The 26,030-nt window shown below is 39.7% G+C and overlaps 1 protein-coding gene across 1 annotated transcript; it reads right to left on the reverse strand.

Moving 5' to 3' along the window:
• Nucleotides 1–437: 437 nt before the first annotated feature.
• On the reverse strand, nt 438–1,703 carry LOC110919707. Its single transcript, XM_022163967.1, has 2 exons — nt 1,550–1,703; nt 438–973 (listed from the first exon to the last, which is right to left on the reverse strand). Exons 1-2 carry the CDS (start codon nt 1,701–1,703, stop codon nt 438–440), a joined length of 690 nt encoding a protein of 229 aa, XP_022019659.1.
• Between the last annotated feature and the right edge of the window lie 24,327 nt (nt 1,704–26,030).

The following is a 26,030-nucleotide window of genomic DNA, read 5'->3' on the forward strand; positions in this document are numbered from 1 at the left end:
CAGCTGTCATGAATAAAATCAAACTACCACAGGGGTTAACTCGTGACATTGGTTCGTTTAGAGCCTTTTTTCTATGCTTGAGCTTAACTCGTGAGTAGTTTTTCAAACTTAAGCCACCCATTTATTAGGGGGTAGGGGTGGTCATCACTTGTAAAAATTTCATCACTCACAACATCCAATCAAGTTAAGTCATGTCATCAACAATTATTTCATCACTCACAACCTTTTTTTAGTGGAAATGGTCATCATTTCTGATGGAATTCCATCACTCACAACCTTTTTTATTTTTTTTAAATTATAAATTAACAATAAAACACTAAAAATATAAATTTCATTTAAATTGAAACATACTAGTTCAATTAAACATACTAGAAATATTTTAGACTACAATTAAAAAAAACATACATAAAGAACCTACTAGTTCGATTAAAGAAACTCTACTCCTCGTCCGAATTAGAAAATTCCAAACCTAAAGAGCCTACTAGTTCGATGAAATCGTATCTCAACCGAAAGTGGGTTTCTTCATCACGCAATTGTTGTTGGATATTTTCGGGAACGTGAACTTGTGTAGGAGGATCCGGCACCCAATCTGGAGATGTTGCACGCCCGTCTTGTTTGATTAACATATTGTGTAATATGATACATGCATATACTATGCTATGTATTGATTTCTTATTCATCGCACGAACCGGTCGGCTTAGAATGCTCCATCTACCCTTTAAAACACCAAAAGACCTCTCAACATATTTTCTTGCCGATTCTTGCAACTTTTTGAACGTTTTTTCTTTAGCCTCGACAAGAAACGAAGGAGCCTTCACGAAAACAGACCATGATGGGTAAATACCATCCACAAGAAGAAAGCCTCGTCTGTAATATCGCCCATTAACATAGAATGGACAGAAGGGTTCGGTACCATCTGTTACGGTTTGGAACAACGGCGAGGTGTGCAAAACATTGATATCGTTGTTTGAACCTGCAACACCAAAATATGAATGCCAAAACCATAAATCATTCGACGCCACCGCTTCAAGTATGATGGTTGGTCTTTTGACGTCACCCCTAACATACGCCCCTCGCAACTTTCTTGGACAATTTCTCCACTCGATATGTGTACAATCGATGCTACTGAGCATCCCAGGGAAATGCTATCTAGCCTCATGTGCGGCGTAAATACGTGAGATGTCGTGTCTCGTCGGTTTACGTAAAGACTCTTTACCATACAATTTAATGAATGCGTTACAAAAAAATTGCAGACATTCACGCGAAGTTCTGTCCGACATAGCTAGGTATTCATCAAATTGATCGGGAGGGTTACCTATCGCTAGTTGGCGAATGGCTGACGTGCATTTTTGTATCGGCGTGAAACTTGGTTTGCCCCTCGCGTCATAGCTTTCTTGAAACCATTCTTCAGTTGCTTCGATGTCTTGAACAATCTTTAAAAATAATTCTTTTGGTAAACGAAACCGATCTCTAAATGTTTCGGCATTGTAGACCGGATTCTCCACAAAATAATCGTTCATTAACACTTCGTTGGCATGCACCCGATCACGATCCACCATTTTCTTCTTTGGGCGGTTCGAACTTCCTTCAAGATCGTTATACACCGACACAAAATATTTAAGCGTCTCATTGTCGGAAGACGATTGGCTATAGCTATCGCTATCGTTGTCCAACGGAAACGTCGAATCCGTAGGAAAATCCATTTGTGAAATGGTATAAAATTGTAGAATGTGTGATATGTGTTTGTGTTTTGGTGTGGGTGAAATGGTTAAAAACTGTAAAGTATATATAGATTGTTTATAGGTTTTTTTATTATTAAAATAACGTTCAAAAAAACGGTCAAAAGAGAGTGCAACGGTCGGATTTCAAAATGTTCAACGCGTCAAATTTATGAAGCGAATAGACTTCCACGCGTGAAAGTTATGGGGCGGCGGTGGTGTTTTGTGATTTTCCACGCGTGAACAATTTGTATAACGTGCAAATATCACACCATCCCAGGTGGCCTTATTATTATTATTATTATTATTATTATTATTATTATTATTATTATTATTATTATTATTATTATTATTATTATTATTATCATCATCATCATCATCATCATAACTTGTTTACTTTTTATAATTACTAAATTTAAAAATTGTTTATGTCACAACCCCAAAATACCACATACGGAAATACCGCGGGACGTGTAACGTACCAGGATCCAAGCCACCAATCACCTTGAACCAATAACAAAACATTGCCAAATTTATGTTTATTAAATTAAGTAATCATAATTGTCAAACAAGAGTTATCAGATTCAGCGGAAGCAAACGACATAATAATGTTTAATGTATTCTCAAAACCAAATGTAATAGTGTTTAAATAACATGCAAGTAATCCTCAGCGACATGACCGTGACCCCTCCAGCCATCCAGATAGCAAGTTCCCATGCAAGTACCTAACGTCCTGCGAGCATGGAACAAGTGTGTGTCAGACAACGATGGTGAGTTCACAGTTTTACGAAAACGTTAATTACCAAGTGTTTAATCCAGTTTGTTAACAAACCCGAAAGTAATGTTGATAATATCTCGATACTGAACAAGACGGCTCCTGGTGTATGTTTTGCCCGTTCCCCAGTGCTCCTATCAAAGCACTGGGCATGACTGGGTCATTAGTTCACACCCGTCCTCTCTGGTACGGGGTGAGGGTGCCAAACCTAAGTAGCGCTACCAACTAATACCCCACTACCTCTCCGGTAACAAAAAGATGGGACTTAAGAATGATAGAGTGAGATTATTATCCAACATCCCAGTTTTACCCAAAAGACTTATCCCTCCCCGGGATACCCACTGACTGTCCCAACCACCGGGACGCATGCACAAGAGTAGTGAACTCACCTTGGATTTGCTCGGTATGTTTTAATTACCCGTCCAGTTGGTCAACCCCCCTACCGTGGTTACCAAACGATGTCAGTTTCATAGTCATTCAAATCACATATTTGCACGCAGTAAATCACATATGGTTACACAGTTTGCATGCAGCACATATCGAATTATCACACTAGTCCACACCTCATGTATGTGTCACTTATTGTTAAACAGTAAGGTTATCATGTAACTACTACATTTCATAACAAATAACAAGGTGCTAAACAACATGCACTTTCAAACTGTTTACTGTTCCAGCCACCATCTCCTTCGACAAAACTCCTCAGCGACGAAAGACTACCTTTCGTCGGTATAGCATATGACGAAATATATATAAGTTTCGTCGGGATGGGGTTTGGCAAAACTCCTGACTTTCGCCGGTGCAGGACTTGACGAAACCTCACTGATGTTTGTCAAACATCAGTTAACACATTAGCAAATATGAGCAACGGATCTACGGCGGTTACAGCGTACAATTCTGCAAACCCTAATACGAACCATCATCATAACAGTTTCGCATTCCCACAAATAATCCTATTCATTAGAACTAACAACCCTAATCATCAAATGGGTCATCAGTCAGTTTTATTTCATAAACAGTGAACGTCAAGATGAACAGATCGTTAGCATAATCATGATATTCACAAATCAACGAACCACCAAACTAACATGAGATTGTACAACCCTATTTACATGAATTTCAATTCAAACATCAAGCATAACTAAATCATTCAGCAATTAAACTCACTTATAATAATAGACATCAACACACACAGCATAACAAATAGATCGAATCAGGTTGTCGTGACTAACCGGTTGTAAGATGGAACACACAAGAATTTCAAGAGAATGGTGACTGTCGTCGGATACAAGGGAGAGAAGAAGTGTCTAGGGTTCGTCGGTTGTAATATTAGGTCAAGATGTGCAAATAAAAGATATATATAACTGATGTGTGTTTGGGCCTCACCTGGGCCACGAGTCCACACCACGAAACATCATGTTTCGTCGTGGTGTGTGTGGCAAAACCTCCTTGTTTTGTCGAATGAAGGAGTTGGCGAAACTCATAAGTTTCGTCACACATGACTAATGCACCAACAAATATCAACAGTCCATAAGTTCACTATTTAATCCAACTATAGCACAATACATTAAACATCAATCAAACATGAACAAGTTACAGTGCAACGAATCACGAAAACACAGTATGAAACAAGTAACGTGGCGGGAAGGACCTTGAAAACTCGGGTTGTCACATCATCCCCAACTTGAAAGAAATTTCGTCCCGAAATTTGACAAGTAATACAAAACAACAAGACGTTAACTCAGGATGACTGTGGATTTTCCGCAGGTACCACATCATCCCCAACTTGAACGGGAATTTCTTCCCGAAATTCACTAGTTGCATTAGGTTTCGATTTGCCAGGATTGGACTTGTCATTTGGGAATAAATGTGGGTACTTGAGCTTCATCTGATCCTCGCGTTCCCACGTGAACTCTGGTCCACGTCTTGAGTTCCAACGAACTCTCACGATCGGGATACGGTTGTGTTTACGTACCTTGACCTCCTGATCCATAATTTCTATTGGTTCTTCAACAAACTGCAACTTATCGTCGATCTTCAACTCTTGAAACGGTACCACCAGTGTTTCATCAGAGAAACACTTCTTTAGTTGCGAGACGTGGAAAACATCATGAACGTTACCCAGCTCAGCAGGTAACTCGAGCTTGTAGGCCACTTTACCAATCTTTTCTAAAATTTTGAATGGCCCAACATAGTGGGGATTAAGCTTGCCGCGCTTCCCAAAGCGCACTACACCCTTCCAGGGTGAGACTTTCAACATGACACGATCGCCTACAGCGAATTCCAAGGGTTTCCTACGCTTGTCAGCGTAACTTTTCTGACGATCACGCGCTGCCGCCATACGATTCCTGATCTGAACAATCTTTTCAGATGTTTCAAGGACAAGTTCTGGGCCTGTGACTTGGCTGTCACCCACCTCAGCCCAACAAAGAGGAGAACGACACTTCTGGCCGTACAACGCTTCGAATGGAGCTGCCCGAATGCTAGTGTGTTAACTGTTGTTGAAGGAGAACTCGATCAACGGCAAATGTTTCTCCCAGCCTTTACCAAAATCAATCACACATGCACGTAGCATGTCTTCAAGTGTCTGGATGGTTCGCTCACTTTGACCATCCGTCTGTGGGTGATAAGCAATACTCATGTCGAGACGCGAGCCAAACGATTTGTGCATCGACTGCCACAAATCCGAAATGAAACGCGGGTCACGGTCCGAGATAATAGAAGTTGGCACCCCGTGCCTAGAAACCACCTCCTTGAGGTACACAGCAGCTAATTGCAAGAACTTATCTGTTTCCTTGATTGCTAGAAAATGCGCTGACTTCGTGAGACGATCAACGATCACCTAGATGGTGTCATTCCCGTTTTGAGTTCTCGGCAAGCCTGTGACAAAATCCATTGCTATCTACTCCCATTTCCACATGGGTATTTCTGGTTGCTGAAGCAGACCTGAGGTTTTCTGATACTCTACCTTGACCTTTGCACAAGTCAAACACTTGCTCACGTACGTTGCAATGTTAGCTTTCATCTTCGGCCACCAATACAAAACTTTGAGGTCCTGATACATCTTATCTGAACCCGGATGAACAGAGTATCGAGACTCGTGCGCTTCGTCCATCACAAGATCTCTAAGGTTGCCACACAACGGAATCCATATCCACTCCATAAAATAGTAAATGCCATCTGATCTCTACTCAAGTCGTTTCTCCATGCCTCGTAAATACTCAGCTTCAATGTTTTCTTCCTTCAATGCTTCAGTCTGAGCTGAACGAATTTGATCAGGAAGGTTTGAATGAATGGTAAGCTATAAGACTCGCACACGTTTCAGTTTCGATTCCTTTCGGCTGAGGGCATCAGCTACCACGTTAGCTTTACCGGGGTGATACTTGATGGCGCAATCGTAGTCATTTAAGAGTTCTACCCAGCGAGGCTGTCGCATATTCAAATCCTTCTGGTCTAAAATATGCTGAAGGCTCCTGTGGTCGGTATAAATAGTGCATTTAGTACCGTACAGGTAGTGCCTCCGGATCTTCAACGCGAAAACCACCGCCCCCAACTCCAAGTCGTGAGTCGTATAATTCTTCTCATGAACCTTCAGTTGTCGAGAAGCATAAGCGATCACATTGTTGCGTTGCGTCAGCACGCAACCAAGTCCCTGAACAGAAGCATCACAGTAAACCACAAAATCCTCGGTACCTTCAGGTAGAGACAAAATCGGTGCACTGCAGAGTTTCTGTTTCAATAGTTGGAACGCATCCTCCTGCTTGCTTCCCCAAGAATACACAACACCTTTCTGTGTCAACGAGGTGAGAGGTTGAGCGATCTTTGAGAATTCCTTATAAATCTTCGATAATACCCAGCGAGACCAAGAAATTGTCGCTCCTCCATAGGATTCTTTGGTGCCGCCCAATTCCTGATAGCATCAACCTTAGCAGGATCCACGTGTATCCCCGATTCATTAACAACGTGGCCAAGGAAGTGTACCTCTCGAATCCAGAAGTCACACTTTGAAAACTTCGCGTAGAGTTGCTCCTTCCTCAGGAGTTCCAAGATAAGACGTAAGTACCGCTCATGATCCTCCTTGCTCTTTGAGTAGATCAGAATGTCATCGATAAACACTATAACGAAGTCGTCGAGATACTGCTTGCACACCCGGTTCATAAGATCCATGAAGACTGCTGGTGCGTTTGTCAGACCGAACGGCATAACCAAAAACTCATAATGCCCATATCGCGTTCTAAAAGCCGTTTTAGGAACATCCTCCTCTATGACTCTCATCTGATGATAGCCTGACCTTAGATCGATCTTCGAGTAAAAACTTGACCCTTGCAACTGGTCAAATAAGTCGTCAATACACGGTAAAGGATAGCGGTTCTTAAATGTTACCTTGTTGAGTTCTCGATAATCTATACACATACAGAAGGACCCGTCCTTCTTCTTTACAAACAAAACTGGGGCTCCCCAAGGCGAAGAATTGGGTCGGATAAAACATCTATCCAACAGTTCTTGAAGTTGGTTAGACAGCTCTTGCAACTCTCCTAGTGCAAGACGATAAGGAGCACGAGCAATCGGAGCTGCTCATGGCATAAGGTCAATCTGAAATTCCACCTGACGATGTGGAGGTAAACCAGGTAACTCGTCAGGAAACACGTCAGGAAACTCACGAACAACTGGAAGGTCCTCGATCTTCCTTTCTTCAGGTTGTGAATCGGTGACAAGAGCTAGAATAGCAGGGTAGCCCTTTCGTAGACACTTCTGGGCTTTCATGGCTGAGATGATGCCAACCATGGCACCACTGTGATGCCCCTGCACTGACAAGGATTCTCCACTGGGGAGAGGGATACGCACGATCTTCTCCTTACAGAGAATTTCCGCCTGATGCTTAGACAACCAATCCATGCCAACGACCACATCAAAACTTCCAAGAGTAACAGGGAGTAGGTCAATGTCAAACACTTGACCCATGAGATCAAGTTTACAACCAAACAGAACATGAGAAGCTTCTATCGATTTACCATCAGCTAGTTCTACTACATGCTTATTTACAAGAGGTATGGGAGTCAACCCTAACTGACGACTGAACCCCAAAGACACATAACTCCAATCGGCACCAGAGTCGAATAAAACCGAAGCAATCAGATTGTTCACAGAAAACGTACCAGTCACAACATTGCCATCATTACGAGCTTCCCCAGCTCCAATAGTGAACACTCTCCCATGCGCGCCATTTCCACCATTGCCCCCATTGTTGTTGTTTCCATTGTTGTTCCCATTGTTGTTACCACCAGCATTCTGATTTAGCTGAGGGTAGTCTCGCCTGATGTGACCCTCGGCTCCACATTGAAAACATCCCTTACGATTTTATCACACCCCGATTTCCACGTGTCTCACCGGTAGGGGATTACCGTGACGTAGTTGGCAACAATATAGTCAAACCACACAATATATGAATGCACAGCGGAAGCATAAAGATAAATATATTTCAACCATTGAATGTAATATCAAAGTATCACAATTGTTGAAACATAATCCACAGGGGATCAAATAAAATATAAGATAAAAATAATTGTTCAACAGACGTAGGCATCTTAAGCTTGCGAGACTCTTTATTGATGCTAAGGAGAAATATCCAGCCAATTACGCTTAGTACCTGCATTTAATCTTTTTGGGAAAATACGTCAGTTTACACTGGTAAATACATTCAACCGACACTTTTTGTAAAAGGTTTAATAAAAATTGATTTGAATGCACAAGGCACAAACTCTTTATAACTTGGGAGAATCATTTAAATTTTTATAATCTTGTGAACGAATTACATGTTCCTTATGCGTTCAGTAGCCCGGACGTACCGGGTTAAAGATCAATAGACACACCACATCAACTATTTATGCACTGACGAGTGTATGCCTACTCTCCGCGCTTAGGTCGTGGCCATTTCGTAAAATGCTGCCAAGGATATCCGGGACATGGTTATTAACCCCCCAAAGGCGTTTAAGTAAACAAAACTGTTTAAACGAGCCGATCAAATTATTCAATTAACCAGCAAACGATGGAAGATTTGATGCCCGATCAAGCGGTATTTTATATACCGTAACCCAAGCCCGTATAACGGAAAATAAGTTAAAAGTATTTACCTTTGCAAGTATTAATCCTTAATCAAATAACTGCAAATATCTTTTACTGGTCTGCTATTCTGGAACAAAGGTTTAAAATAACCAATTAGAATCCTAACGGGTCTTTAACTTAGCCTTAGCTTAGACCGGTCAGTTTTAAAGGATAATTACGGTTTAATCGCGTGAAAGGCGAAAACCGGGAATGGAATGTGATTTGGACCCAACAAGTTTGAAGACTTGTTTTATATGGGTATAATAACCACACTCTGGATTTTGGGGTCAAAACAATAAGGTTTGACCCGTTTCGGCTAGTCTATGTAAACTAGTTACGTAAACCGAACCGTGCGCGCAAAAGGCGCAACGGGTAACCGTAAGAGTCCTACACCGGTTTCCTAAGTCAATATGCTTTAAAGAGGTTGTGGTATCAGTAGGATACCTTCCATAATGCCCGTAACGAGTTTAAATCCATTTTATGCCCCGTAGGGGTATTTCGGTCATTTTAAAGATTATAAAAGAGGTTTCTGAGTTCTACAGGAAATCTGAGTTTTCCGAACAGTTTATAAAGTCCAAAATACTTTATTTATTATTACCGAACTGATGCCATAACCGCAGGTTATGAGCAGGTTAAAAATAATTAAAAATCTTTAAAAATCCCAAAATATTATTTTACATTAGTGTGTAAAAGCTTTGGCGTCGAAATCTGGGTTTAGATAGGCGTTATGCTAATTGCGCCATTTAATTACTAAAGTTTCCGTAATTGCGCTATTTAGCATAACTCCTATTCTGGACCCGGATTGACGTGAAATTTTAGGGACATGCTTAGAAATCAGTAACTAGGGTTATTGTCCTTTCACATGTCCAAAATCCTCGTTTTAAAGTGAAAAGGGCGTTACGGTCAACTTTTAAGCATTTAACGGAAATGTGCTAAAGACTCGGACAAACAACGAACCGGTCACAGAGGGTTATACCATCATGTAACCTGGTCCTAGGAGAGTCCTAAGGCATATCTAAATCATACCATAACGGGTCAGAACTGAAGTCAAAGCAAAAGTCAAAGTTTTGCGACTTTCGGCTCCGAACCGGGTCAAAACAGTAAATGGTCAGATCAAACAAGCTTAGACTAGTTAATATACTTATTATCATGTTTTATGAGTGTTAAAACAGGTTACACGCCATCTACATTACTGATTATGCATAAAATCGTAAAATAGTATTCCGTTGACTTTTTCTAAGCACGCTTGACTCGACATTCGGACTAGTTAGAGTGGGAATCAGAGGGTGCCCTTTTAGGGGTTTAAGGCCCACATGATTACCAACATATAACTACCTTTGATTCGACAAACCACTGGACCATTTGTGATTTATCGTAAAGTCAATCGTTAATTACGACGGATTGACTTTTAAGCTAAAACTATGGAAAACTAAGCCACAAAGGGTTAGGCATACTTACAGAAGCTTGGTGCACGACCAGAGATGTTAGAAGAATGCTTTTAAGCTCCAGAAATGAGTAGATGAGTTGTTTGAAGGTGTGATGAACAATAGTGCACTACATGGCCTTTTATAGTGAAATTTTGGGCATAAGATCATTACAACTCAACCTATAATTGCTCATGGATGATCAGCAGCTGTCCCTGGGTGTTAGGGGACATGTAGGGGGCGCCCATGCTTCCATTAATGCATCCAAGTCGGTTAAAAATGGCAAACAGTGAATCTGTCCCGTATTTCTGCATCTGGCACCTTGACGCGGCCCACATTAAGGATCAGGCTACTCGTACGCGAGCCGCCTGAATCCTAATGTCAGGAACCGTATCTTCACATGGCTCGCGGCCCGCATTAGCTTCCCCAGATCTTTAACGCGGCCCGCCTGAGGCTTGATTTCCAAGATTTTCAAATCTTTTGTAATCATTGACCTGGCCTTTCGGTTTCGAAGGGGTAACTTTGCGATTTGGGCCTCGATTATTTACGAATAAGGGCCTCGTGACTTTTACCCGCGCCGTTAAGTCCCCGGTTAGTTTAATTACTATCCGAAAAGCCTTAACTTTTATTGTTGATGCTTTTAACCCCTCGCATACGAAATTGATCATAACTTTCTCGTTTTAAAACGGAACTTTGCGAAATTTATATCGTATATTCTAGTGAGCGTAAATTACTGTTACAAAAGTCTCGGGTTTGTCAAAGGGTCACTCAGAGGTATTAATTAAAAATGTTGACACATTTAACCCCTGTAGTTTGTAATCTCTCACTTTCTTCCGCATTTCGCTCCGTACGATCCATGATTCATTCGTTTGAAGGTACGAGCATCATTTAGGGTTACTGTACAGTATATTTATCCCTCGTTGCCATTTTTAACCCTCGAATTTACATACATTCAAGGTTTGTCAACTTTAGTCCTTTATTTAGTATTTAATGCCACGTGTAAACTCATGACACGTGTCAACACATTATTGGACACAAAATTTCGAGGTGTTACATCCTCACCCCCTTAAAATAAATCTCGACCCGAGATTTACTGAAACAAATAAGGGTATTTTTCTTTCATCGTGGATTCAACCTCCTACGTGAATTCGGGACCTCTACGGGCATCACATTTGACCTTTACAATAGGTACATGCTTCCTTCGAAGCTTCTTTACCTGTTGATCTTCAATCGACATAGGTTTTTCCACAAATTTTAAGCTCTCATCTATGTGCACATCTGTATGTGGTATTACCAGTGATTCATCAGCGAAACACTTCTTTAAGTTACAGATGTGGAACACATTGTGGATACCACTGAGCTCCTCCGGTAAGTTTAACTTGTAGGCAACCGATCCGACACGTTCGATTACTTCGAATGGTCCAATATATCTCGGGCTCAATTTGCCTTTCTTACCGAATCGCATCACTCCTTCCAGGGTGATACTTTAAGCAACACTTTATCACCTACTTTGAAGTGAAAATCTTTACGCTTTGGATCTGCATAACTTTTCTGCCTATCTCGGGCAGCCTTGAGACGGTCTCGGATCTGGACAATCTTGTCCGTCGTTTCGAAGACAATCTCTGGTCCTGATAATTGGACATCTCCAACTTCCGCCCAACAAACGGGCGATCTACACTTTCTACCGTATAATGCCTCGAAGGGCGCAACCTTAATGCTGGTATGGTAGCTATTGTTGTAGGAGAATTCGATTAATGGTAGGTTCTTATCCCAACTACCACCCAAATCGATCGCACATGCACGTAGCATGTCTTCCAACGTCTGAATAGTACGCTCACTCTGACCGTCTGTCTGAGGATGGTAAGCCGTACTAAAATTCAAACGTGTGCCCAAAGATTGCTGGAAACTTTTCCAAAAATGTGACGTGTATCTAGTACCTCTGTCAGAGATAATAGACACAGGTATGCCATGTAAGGCTACTGTCACACCCCAACCAATGGCGGAAACATCGGGATGAGACGAAGTGTGAAGATTGCTAGAGACATCATAACGCTATTTGTGACAATATTTAAATAATCCCAATTTCATTTCATAACTTCAAATAGTCAACATTACACAAACTCAAATGACAACAAGTTCCAAAAGTAATACATAACAACATAAGCAAAATTGATACAACATATTAAACCTAAACGTCTATATGTGTATCTAGGCATCAACGCTACTTCTTTTCATAGCATCGTCATCATCAACCTGTAACATGTTTAAAAATACAATTCAATGCAAAAGCAAAGGCGAGTATACAAGTTTGATACATACATAGCAAGAGATAAGTTTTAAACAATTCCTCATAGCAAGCATGTGATTCAAGATGAACATTTAAATATGGTATGTGTCCAACATATCAAACCAAGAAAACGCAATATGCTCATGACATTACCGAAGATAAAGAGGCGGGTCGTTAATCCTATAGCGCTACATATGTCACGATTTGGCTCGTACGAAGTTAATGATAAATTCAACACATAAGATAAATCCAAGTTTAAAGCATCAAGCCATCACGTATACAAGCATGTTATAGGAATGTTCATGTGTTTAAGCAAAATGTTCATGTGTAAGTTTGTTGATAGATAAACATGTTACACCCCAAAAGTGGTAAAAGTAAAAAGGGGAATACGAGTATACTCACAAAGTTTGCATATGCTTTCCAATTATCCAATTATTGACGAGTTGATGAGGTTAGAAGATTGAATGTGTAGGGTTAAAGTTCAAGTATGCTTAGAGTCGAGATTCGGTATTTAAAACAACATAAAAGTAAGATATGAGAATAGCATGTGAAAATAATCATCTTCAACACTTAACACTTGTATGACACTTGGTAACCACAAGGGTTATGATAATGTTTTCATGAGTTGAACACCCATAAGAATCACAACAAGGTTTAGGTCTTAGGTGATGTGCTACTACTTTAACATATAAACACAAGTTCAACATCAAAGGTTCGAATGAGCGTATATATATATCTAGGTTAAGTACTACATATTATTTAGTCCAATAATTCAAGTAGGAGGTAGAAGATTAGGATCTTCATTTAGGCACCTCGTGTTATCATAGATGTCATGTATGGGGTAGGAAGAACATGCTTCCATTTAGGAACCCCTTGAATGTTCACCACTTCACTTGATGTAAAAATAACCAAGGAGGGTCACGAACTAGGATTAGCACAATAATATAAACAACCTAACTATAGAGAAATCATCAAATCATGTGAGGATTGTATGTAGGACAACCCAAGTTGTTCCATAATCACTCATTCATCAAGATCTAAGCTTGACATGATTTGTGGGTTAAATACCCTAACAAAACAGAAAGTATTTGAGGTTTTAACCTTTGATTTATAGTGTCTCAACCTTGTTTTTAAGCTTAACCAACCATAAGTGAGGTTGTAAGCTTTAGGACATAGGTTTGAGATGAGATAGACTCAAGTTTGGTAAGAAATAACAAGGATTTCATGAAAACAAAAACAATCAGTGGACTTTGGAGCATTTTTGCCGGAGTTCCAGGGACTTATTTACTGTGAAAAACCCATGGAAACGTAGATAAGGTCAATACAAAGTAGTAGGAAAAAGAATCGAGTGAATCGGATAAGAATTGAGTGAGTTATACTCATTTTCGTGAAGGGGTGTCAATCTGCTCGAGCCCTTGCTTTCAGCTATGGTTTGGAGGATGTTTTGAGAGTTTTTAGTGTTGCAAAAGTGGTAGGGAGACTGGTTATAAGTGGTATTTATAGGGGAAAGGATTAGGGTTTCAATGGGTTGGGCTTTGGAAGTGTTTAGAAGGGGTTACACCTTGAAACTAGCCCACAAAACCCAACTATATGGGGCTGAATTTTGCTGAATTGGGGCTGCCATATTTCTTTATTTTTTTTTATTTTTAAAACATTATAACGTGTAATTTTGTTAATGAAGTTGTGTAATAATATGCAACAATGTTTCCCCTAACTTGTAACAAGGTAAAATATGAAATAAAACATGATTTAACTAGGTAAAAAGTGTAATGTACAAGTATGTAACATGTTTGTAAGTGACAAGTATATGTCACATATTAGATGATTAACCGTTGTATAAATAAGCATATTATTAGAGGTTTCTAGGTATCAACAATTTAAGGACAAGCATGGACATGCATCGTGAATAAGTATCGTATAAGTATGAATTACAAATAAGGATTCGATGTACAATGAATTCGAACGTATGAACATGTATGAATATGTAGATGGTGAATTTAAAGAAATACGAATTTTATTTATGATCCAAGTCTCGGATTTTACAACGAAAAGACGACTACAATAATACAAGATTTCCAAAAATAGCATTACAAGTCGAGCTTTCTAACTATGGAAAGTATGAAAAAGCAGGGCGTTACAGTCTCCTCTCCTTTAGGAAATTTCGTCCCGAAATTTATTCAAGAGGAAGACCTTGGAGAAAAAGCATTTTGGCTAAAAGAATCGAGACTTGGGAGTTTCGAAACGTTTAGAAAAGTACAAAATTTTGAAGAACGATAGGATAGGAATTTGTTTGACTAAAATGAGTTGAGGCATTTAAGCATAGGTAAAACGTGTATGCGTGCGCATAGGCAAAGGAGTTTAAATAAGTTTGAATGTCCCAGAATGGAGAGGTATCTTTAAAATATGATATCCAAGAAGTATAACTTTCGTATAATGCGTTTAGTATTTTGATGAAAAGTGTGGTAGTTTGCATGGGGAGTCTAAAGGATAGTATAAAAATCACATTTTCGTAAAAATTGTTTATTGAGAGTAACGAAAAGATTTGGTACTTTGAATAACGCGTTAAAGGTATACTAAGTACATTTACATAAGAGTAAAGAATAGGAAGACGGTTTTAAAGGTAATGAGATAAGTTAGGATTTGAATGTTTAAACAAGCTTGATTGCGAACGGGGTTCATATGAAAGAAAGGATAATGGAGAATAATAGGAGTATGGGGTGAACAATTAACACTAAATGAATGCAAGTATATGAATGATATAAGTATTAGATAGACGAAAGTAGCGTGTTAAAGATGAAGTCTCGTCATGGATAATCGGATATAATGCGTTTGTGAGTTATTTAAAGTTTGTATTAGGTCAAAGGGTCTGCAAAACACTGGATTTCTCATGGCACGTTTTACGACGGTTTGGTAACATGGTGAAACACTTATATATAGGAAGTACCAGCGGCGTATTCACCATGTTTTGACCATGTCACGTCTGTCTCGTATTCGGTGTCAGGTTACGTTCCGTGTCTTACCATACACTGTAGTACACTCTATGGTTCTCATACGCCTATCACTATAATCCCGTGTGCACCCGCGATTATTTTGATCGTCGCATGATCTGCATAGCTTGTACTAGTTGTGTATGAATCCGGGTATACATAAAAATTTAGAATGTGCACGTGTAAGAATGTAGTATGTAAGCAAGTCCATGCTTAAGTATGTATGGGACCCACGCAAGCAAATCTCTTGGATTACCCTCGCGTATAGGTACGAATGTATGAATCATGAGTATGGATGAAAGTATGAGCATAAGTTTAAGTATGAATACGCATGTATGTATGAGCATAAACATAAATGTGTAAGTAGTATGTGTATAAGTACAAGCATAAACGTATGAACATAGGTGTAGGTATGAATAATAAATATTGCGTATATAGTGTACGTTGAGACATTGCGGAAAAAAAAGGTTAAGTATGTAGATACGAACGATATAAATGATGTTATCGCGAGATATCGACTAAAATGTGTATGATGAAGTGCATGTATAGTTGTTTAAACAAAACGTTGAGTTTGTCGAATCAAAATTAGATTGAGCTTGGTTTGAAAGGTAGAATATAGGTTGTATATGTAAAGGAACATAAAGTACTCGTTGGTTATGCATAACGTATTTTGTAACAAATAGAAATGCTAATTTTGTTTAAAAGGGTTTACGTAATCCGAAAAAAATGGTCGCTCCCTATGAAGTCTTCTTGCCCACGTGTTTTGTAAATTGGTGTAGGAAAAAGGTTTTCATTAAAAAGTAAGTTCGTTTCATCAAATAAGAAATTTTGAATTTAGTAGGTTTTTGTGAAAACTAGGATTCTTAGAAGAGAAATTTAGCAAAAGCACTTAGTGATTAAAAAAAATTAACAAATGATTTGTTGATGTTAAAAAGGGTATTTGGTAAAACAATCATATAACTTCTATAAGATCTTATAAGTATTTGAGAAAGGTTGGTTGGATTTTGATTAAAAGTAGAAGGTGAGCATGTTTTAGTGATTAAGTCGAATATGAAGTTCATGGGCAAGAGTTTCATTGAGCCGATTAAATTGATAGGTAGCATTTCGTAAGGTTTTGAAGTTCGAGCAATAAAACGTTTTAAGACATGATTATGAATCTCGCGTATATGAGTTGAGTGAAAATAGATTGTAGAATAAGAAGTACGTTTGATAAAACAATGCATTTTGAAATCGGTATGAGTGGGTATTTTGAATAATGATAAACAATTTGGGTATAAAATTTGATCGAGTTTGCATCATAAGGTATTTTGAAGAGACGTTTTGGTAACGATCACCTAGGTAAGAGAATCACCCCTAACTCGTTGGTGAGGTCGTTTTTAAGAAAAGGGGAGTGGAGTTAATCGTCAAGGTAAGGAAATCACTCCAATCTTAATGATATGTCTCCACTCGTCGTTACAAGGAATATGAACTTAAATTATGTGAAATCATGCATATATATAAATGTATGGAAAAGGTTCAATATGTTGTGTGCATGGAAAGAGAATATCGAAAGTATACTCGAGTTTGAAAGATTGCATTGTATAAAATAAATATTAGGAACACATGTCGATCAAAATTTGGATGGTTCTAAAACGGAACTTTGACTAACCAAAGTGGTCGAAAAGTCTTTTGAATTTGAGGAGCATGCTTTGGCCTAATAGGTAAAATACTCTCGCCGACAAGTCGGTTAACGGTATTTACCCTTCCGGTTACTACATGTCCCAAATCAATCGAAATTTCGAGACTTGGCGGGATTTATAAAAAAAAATACCAAGGAGTGGAACTAGTCGACAAGGTGCGGGTTTCACCCCTAACTTGACGATTTCATATCCTAAGTGTGGTTGGTACTCGTCGGGTCAAAATTTAATTTCGACATGTTGACGAGGGTCCACTAGAATTTGAAATTTGAGTTTTACCATTAAGATGTGGATTTCATTCCTAGCTTAATGGCGATATCTCGTGTAAAAAAAAAAGAATACGTAGATTGAGAGTCGTTCACCAAATTGTGAGTTTCACGCCTATTTTGGTGAATTCGTCTCGAGTGTTTACGGATTTAGAATAGTCGAGTAAAATGCATGAGGGAAAGAGTATGTTAAAGGAATAAACAACAAATATAAACTCACAATGAAGCATATTAAAAATAGCACATAATGAGTGGCACAATAAAACATGTATTAGCACATAATAAAGCAAGTATAGCATGTCAAGTGTTAACACATAAGCGACATATATGCTTAAGAGATCAAAAGAGAATAAATAAGAGCAAATAAGGTAGCATGCAAGTAGTTTCAAGTAAAACGTAAGAATAAGGCTCTAAAACTATAGACTAGGCTAAAGCATTCCTACTTTTCCTAATTCCCTATAATTATGGCTCTGATACCAATCTGTCACACCCCAACCAATGGCGGAAACATCGGGATGAGACGAAGTGTGAAGATTGCTAGAGACATCATAACGCTATTTGTGACAATATTTAAATAATCCCAATTTCATTTCATAACTTCAAATAGTCAACATTACACAAACTCAAATGATAACAAGTTCCAAAAGTAATACATAACAACATAAGCAAAATTGATACAACATATTAAACCTAAACGTCTATATGTGTATCTAGGCATCAACGCTACTTCTTTTCATAGCATCGTCATCATCAACCTGTAACATGTTTAAAAATACAATTCAATGCAAAAGCAAAGGCGAGTATACAAGTTTGATACATACATAGCAAGAGATAAGTTTTAAACAATTCCTCATAGCAAGCATGTGATTCAAGATGAACATTTAAATATGGTATGTGTCCAACATATCAAACCAAGAAAACGCAATATGCTCATGACATTACCGAAGATAAAGAGGCGGGTCGTTAATCCTATAGCGCTACATATGTCACGGTTTGGCTCGTACGAAGTTAATGATAAATTCAACACATAAGATAAATCCAAGTTTAAAGCATCAAGCCATCACGTATACAAGCATGTTATAGGAATGTTCATGTGTTTAAGCAAAATGTTCATGTGTAAGTTTGTTGATAGATAAACATGTTACACCCCAAAAGTGGTAAAAGTAAAAAGGGGAATACGAGTATACTCACAAAGTTTGCATATGCTTTCCAATTATCCAATTATTGACGAGTTGATGAGGTTAGAAGATTGAATGTGTAGGGTTAAAGTTCAAGTATGCTTAGAGTCGAGATTCGGTATTTAAAACAACATAAAAGTAAGATATGAGAATAGCATGTGAAAATAATCATCTTCAACACTTAACATTTGTATGACACTTGGTAACCACAAGGGTTATGATAATGTTTTCATGAGTTGAACACCCATAAGAATCACAACAAGGTTTAGGTCTTAGGTGATGTGCTACTACTTTAACATATAAACACAAGTTCAACATCAAAGGTTCGAATGAGCGTATATATATATCTAGGTTAAGTACTACATATTATTTAGTCCAATAATTCAAGTAGGAGGTAGAAGATTAGGATCTTCATTTAGGCACCTCGTGTTATCATAGATGTCATGTATGGGGTAGGAAGAACATGCTTCCATTTAGGAACCCCTTGAATGTTCACCACTTCACTTGATGTAAAAACAACCAAGGAGGGTCACGAACTAGGATTAGCACAATAACATAAACAACCTAACTATAGAGAAATCACCAAATCATGTGAGGATTGTATGTAGGACAACCCAAGTTGTTCCATAATCACTCATTCATCAAGATCTAAGCTTGACATGATTTGTGGGTTAAATACCCTAACAAAACAGAAAGTATTTGAGGTTTTAACCTCTGATTTATAGTGTCTCAACCTTGTTTTTAAGCTTAACCAACCATAAGTGAGGTTGTAAGCATTAGGACATAGGTTTGAGATGAGATAGACTCAAGTTTGGTAAGAAATAACAAGGATTTCATGAAAACAAAAACAATCAGTGGACTTTGGAGCCTTTTTGCCGGAGTTCCATGGACTTATTTACTGTGAAAAACCCATGGAAACGTAGATAAGGTCAATACAAAGTAGTAGGAAAAAGAATCAAGTGAATCAGATAAGAATTGAGTGAGTTATGCTCATTTTCGTGAAGGGATGTCAATCTGCTCGAGCCCTTGCTTTCAGCTACGGTTTGGAGGATGTTTTGAGAGTTTTTAGTGTTGCAAAAGTGGTAGGGAGGCTGGTTATAAGTGGTATTTATAGGGGAAAGGATTAGGGTTTCAATGGGTTGGGCTTTGGAAGTGTTTAGAAGGGGTTACACCTTGAAACTAGCCCACAAAAACCCAACTATATGGGGCTGAATTTTGCTGAATTGGGGCTGCCATATTTCTTTATTTTTTTTATTTTTAAAACATTATAACGAGTAATTTTGTTAATGAAGTTGTGTAATAATATGCAACAATGTTTCCCCTAACTTGTAACAAGGTAAAATATGAAATAAAACATGATTTAACTAGGTAAAAAGTGTAATGTACAAGTATGTAACATGTTTGTAAGTGACAAGTATATGTCACATATTAGATGATTAACCGTTGTATAAATAAGCATATTATTAGAGGTTTCTAGGTATCAACAATTTAAGGACAAGCATGGACATGCATCGTGAATAAGTATCGTATAAGTATGAATTACAAATAAGGATTCGATGTACAATGAATTCGAACGTATGAACATGTATGAATATGTAGATGGTGAATTTAAAGAAATACGAATTTTATTTATGATCCAAGTCTCGGATTTTACAGCGAAAAGACGACTACAATAATACAAGATTTCCAAAAATAGCATTACAAGTCGAGCTTTCTAACTATGGAAAGTATGAAAAAGCAGGGCGTTACAGCTACAATCTTATCAACGTATAACTGGGCTAACATGTCGGAGTTATAAGTCTCCTTGATGGGTAAGAAATGTGCTGACTTAGTCAGTCTATCAACTATAACCCATATTGTATCATTTCCTTTCCTCGTCTTGGGCAACTTGGTAATAAAATCCATAGTTACCATTTCCCACTTCCACTCGGGAAGTTCAGGCTGTTGTAGCAAGCCTGACGGCTTTTGATGCTCAGCTTTGACTTGCGCACAAGTCAAGCATTTGGCTACATAAGCGGCTACAGACTTTTTCAAGCCTATCCACCAATAATTTGCCTTTAGATCCTGGTACATCTTATCAGCTCCAGGATGAACAGAATATTTGGAACTATGGGCTTCCTGGAGGATAACATCTCGTAGTCCTCCATAAATTGGAACCCATATTCGTCCATTCAATCTTAGAATTCCATCCTTGCCAAGAGATAACTGCTCCTCAGTTACTCCTAGCTTTTCGTTAGGATAGTTAGCTTCCAACACAGCTTCCCTCTGTGCAGCTAACAACCTTTCAATCAAACTGTTCTTCACTTCAATGCTCTTGGCATTGATTCGGATGGGTTTCACCCTTTCCTTTCGACTCAAGGCATCAGCGACTACATTCGCCTTGCCGGGATGGTATCTGATTTCACAATCATAATCATTTAAAGTCTCCATCCAACGGCGCTGCCTCATGTTTAAATCCTTCTGATCAAACAGATGTTGAAGGCTCTTATGATCAGAATAGATCACAAACTTGATACCATACAGATAATGCCTCTACAGTTTTAGTGCGAACACAACGGCACCCAACTCCAAGTCATAGGTGGTGTAATTCTTTTCATGCACCTTTAACTGTCTTGAAGCATAGGCAATAACCTTGCCTTTCTGCATAAGCACACATCCCATGCCAGTGTGTGATGCATCGCAGTAAACTACGAACTCTTCAGTACCTTCAGGCAATGTCAGTACAGGAGCGTTGCTCAACTTTTGCTTCAGAATATCAAAGGATTCTTGCTGCTTAGGTCCCCAGTCAAACTTTACTTTCTTACGAGTCAATGAAGTTAGGGGTGCAACAATCCTTGAAAAATTTTCGATGAAGCGCCTGTAATATCCTGCTAACCCCAGGAAACTACGAATCTCTGTAGGCGTCTTCGGCTTTTGCCAATTCATGACAGCTTCCACTTTAGCGGGATCCACTTGGATACCACGCTCGCTAACCATATGTCCAAGGAATTGGACTTCTCGAAGCCAGAATTCACACTTAGAGAATTTGGCATAGAGTTTCTCATGATGCAGGAGTTTGAGAATACAACGAAGGTGTTTCTCATGGCCAGCTTGGTTTTTTGAGTAGATAAGAATATCGTCGATGAAAACGATGACGAATTTGTCTAAGTACGGCTTGCAAACGCGATTCATGAGATCCATGAATGCGGCCGGTGCATTAGTTAGCCCAAAAGGCATCACTAGGAACTCATAATGACCATAACGAGTCCTAAATGCGGTTTTATGTACGTCTTCATCTCTAACCTTCAGTTGGTGGTAGCCTGACCTTAAGTCAATCTTCGAGAAATAACTTACCCCTTGTAACTGATCGAACAAATCGTCGATCCTCGGCAAAGGATACCTATTCGTTATCGTGACTTTATTAAGCTCGCGATAATCGATGCACAGACGCATCGATCCATCCTTTTTTTGACAAACAAGACAGGTGCTCCCCAAGGAGACGAACTAGGTTTAATGAAACCTTTAGCTAGCAGTTCATCCAGTTGTATTCTCAACTCCTTCATTTCGGTTGGTGCTAACCTGTAAGGTGCTCTAGCAACAGGTGCTGCTCCAGGGATGATATCAATCCTGAATTCCACTTGCCTATCTGGTGGCAAACCAGGTAGATCTTCAGGAAAAACTTCTGGGTATTCAGAAATGACGGGGGTGTCTTCTATCTTCGGTTTAGGCTCATCAATAATCACTTGTACCATGTAGATGACACAACCCTTCTTTAAACACTTTGAAGATTTGAGCATAGTCACTTGCTCAGGCAGTCCATACTGGGTATCTCCCCGAATGGTAAGCGATTCACCAGACGGAGTCTTTATCACCACTTGCTTTCTGTTGCAGACGATTTGGGCCTGGTTATGAGATAACCAGTCCATACCCAATACTATGTCAAAACCGGCCAATTTAAAGGGAAGTAGAGATAGAGGAAAAGAGTGGTTCTTAATGGATATCACACATCCATCTAGTACAGTAGAGACGGTTTCTATGGTGCCATCTGCTAACTCTACCTCATAGTTTATACTCAAGGTTTTGACAGGCATATTCAGCAAATTGCAAAATTTATGATCTACGAAAGACTTATCAGCGCCTGAATCAAAAAGTACTCTTGCAAAGACATCATTTACAAGGAAAGTACCTGTTATCACGTTATCGTCTTGCACAGCTTCTTTCGCATCCATCCTAAAGACTCTTGCATTGGTCTTCTTGGCCTCTTCAGGCTTCTTGGCGTATTTAGGGCAGTTGGTTTTAATGTGCCCTTTCTCATTGCAACTGTAGCAGGTTGCATCCTTCAGCTTTTTGCAATCCAAGGTCTTGTGGTCCTTGGACTTGCATATCCCGCAAGCAAATGACTATGACTGAGTCTGCGAGTTCGATTCGAGTCTGCACTTTCCAAAGTGTTGTTTCTTGCAAATCTTGCACTTGGGCTTCTCACCAGACTGATGCCCATCTCTCCTTGACTCAGACCCTTTCTTGTTGTCACCGTTTCCACGGTGCTTCTTGCTCGACCTTCGTGAATTATCATCTTCACGTTTTCTCTTCTCAGCTTCTTTGTTCCTCAGCGATCTTTGTCTGACCGCATCCAGAGTGAGGGACAAAGATATGTCAGCTACAGATCTAAAGGTAGCTGGCCGAGAGGCCTTTACGCTTGCCTTTATCTCGGGGGCTAAACCACCGACAAAACGAACTATTCTTTTTGGTTCCGGGGTTGCCAGATACGGAACCAACCGGGACATTGTGTTGAAGCTCGTGAGGTAAGCTTGACAGTCAAGGTTTGTCATAACCAACGATAGGAAGTCGGACTCGATCTTTTCAACCTCGTGCTGAGGGCAGTAATTTTCCTTGATGAGAGCAATAAATTCCTCCCACGTCATGCTATATAAAACAGCCTTCCCCGAGGCCTGAACCAAAGATCTCCACCAAGCTAGGGCCTCGCCCTTGAATGATTGTGAAACAAACTTTACCACATCTTTCTCAGCACAACCACTGATGTCCACCACGGTGTCCATCTCGTCTAACCAAGTCATACAATCTACCGCGCCCTTCTCCCCAGTGAAATCTCGGGGTTTGCAAGATACGAAATACTTATAGGTGCAACCCCTGGCGCGAGATGCATCAGTAAACACTTTTTCCTTAGGACGGACACTGTTTTCATTGCATGAGTGCTTATCATCGTCCTTCTTAGGCTTAGACGGAGTCGAGGGTGGTTTGCTGTGAGATTTTGAGTGGGTTTTTGGCTTTGAGTGTGGTGTAGATAAGGTTCTGCTCCGGGACTCGGTGTATTGTTCATACTGTCGATCCAAGGCTGCCTTAACAGTGCTGTCGACTAGAGCTTTCAATTCTCCGCCCGTTATATGAATCTGGGCGTTATCGTTGTCATCCTCTTTTGAATGACTATTCACTTCATTTGGATCAGCCATTGTAACTTGAATCTGCTACAGAAGATAATGTCAAAGTTTTATTTAGGAGTTTATTATGGAATTGTCTTTTATGGCAATTCATTAACCATGGTAAATATAGACCATATTTGGTTAATTTGTTACTCACTTTCATTTAGGATTTGAATATAACTTATCCTAATTACAAATAATATTGTTAGTGGCACAAGAGCCTAGTCACAAGGACGTTTTTATAATATAAGCCGGGATTACAGAGAATCAAGGCATGAAGGTTTGAACCGTAGTCCTTTTTACCTTTTCTGACAGGGAGTCATAGACTACAACTGCTTTTTGTCTTGTATGGCAATAAATATGGCCCGTAGGCATTACATCACTAATGGATGTTTAATAGGTTTGGCCTGTAGGCACTACATCGCTAATGGATGTTTAATAAATGATCATCTTCATTGATGATTTAACCCATGATTTACAAATCATTAATTTGGGCTTTGGAATCCTTAGAAGGATTCTCATATAAGAATGACGCGTGCGATTTTAACGAATCACATCTGCCAAGAACGTTAACATGTTTACAGAGGTTAACTGGAAATCTGAATCTTTTAATCAGGTCTTACCATCTTGGCCGGGTCTTATAATGACACCTGGCTAGGTTTCACCATTAAGATTCTTTATTTAGGCAGATTAATTTAAAAGGAATGATTTTTGATTTATTTCATATAATAATAATAAAAAAAATGAAATTTATAACTTAACATTCCATTAATCATAATAATGATTACACGCTGCCCTAAACGGGACTTTTTAAATAAATAAATACCTATGCAGAGGTTTATAGAAAACAAGTCCACGCAGGGACCAAATACAAAGATAGATGTCCGCGCAGGAACTAAAAGATAAGTCCACGCAGGGACTGAAATGCAATTGTCCACGCAGGGACTAAACACGATAAATGTCCACGCAGGTACTAGATTGTAATAGTAAATACAACAGTACATAAGGAGAATAATGATCTCGTTTCTTCCTTCCTTTCAGTAGGTTTGCTAGGCCTTTGAGGAATCCACGATTACTCTTACGTTCTTGTTCGAAGTCTCGTTCCACTCGGTTTAGACGATGGAGGATTTCTTCTTGCTCCGGTGGAGAAAAACGTGGCTGCTGCGACGGTTGCTGAACCGGAGGTCTAGGAGGTGCTGGATACCCATGAGCTGAGTAATCTGGTCTCCATAGGTTTCCATAAGGTCTGTCGGGATGGAGAGCGTTGTAATTAGCCGCTACCACGTATGGGTCGGCATCATAATTATAGTGAGTGTGAGTCGGCTGCTCAAACGGGTTGTACGCGGTGGAACCGGCGTACGCTGGTATCGGATTGTCATAGCCGAAAGGTGGCGGAGGTGGTGCAACTGGTGCAGAATTCACCTCTGCAGGGTGACCCGAAGGTTCACCTAATTGTGGTTCTTCAGGCACTGACGGAAAGTGACTCGCACTCGAGTGGCGAGGGGTGCTGAAATGGAATTCCCCTCCTCGGGTGGACATCCGCGCGCCTGATCTCCTACGCCTTGGCGGATCTGGAGGTGCTTGCTGAACTGGTGGCGGTGGAGGCGGTGGCGTAACTGCCATGAACTGCGAATCCTCAGAAGGATCCTGTTGTTGCTGTTGGTCATGAGGCGAGAAATGATGAGAAGGTGTGAAGTACCAATCACATTGGTCAAACCTCGCCTGATAACTGTCGGGACCTTGATAGGGTGTTCCGTGGAATGATGACCCATCAGAGATCTCGATTGGATGATTGGGAGTACCCCTTGCAGGCTCGAGATCTGTATCCTCGTCCATATCCACTGCGTTATCTTCGGAAAAGTGATCCTCTGGTCCTAAAGGGTTGTACCCTATTGGTTCTTGGACATAATCCGCCGGGTTAAACTGTCCTCGGAAGAAAGGAAAAGGATCGCCATAAGAATGGTGCGAAAGAGATCGCTGGAGAGGTATAAACGAAGGTTGAGGGTTATTGGGTTCATTTTCTGAGTTTGGTCCGAAAGAGTGACGGTATGAAGGTGTCGAACTGTGCGAGGTAGAATGTCTTGCAGGTTCAAAGAGGTTCCTTCTACGCCTCTGTGGTTCCTCACTACTTGTACTCGAAGGAGCTCGCATGTTCGAAGGTCCGGCCTCGTGATCATTGTGAGTAGTGATCGGCCCTTTG

Source organism: Helianthus annuus, chromosome 16 (genome assembly GCF_002127325.2).
Source record: "Helianthus annuus cultivar XRQ/B chromosome 16, HanXRQr2.0-SUNRISE, whole genome shotgun sequence".
Taxonomy (NCBI): domain Eukaryota; kingdom Viridiplantae; phylum Streptophyta; class Magnoliopsida; order Asterales; family Asteraceae; genus Helianthus; species Helianthus annuus.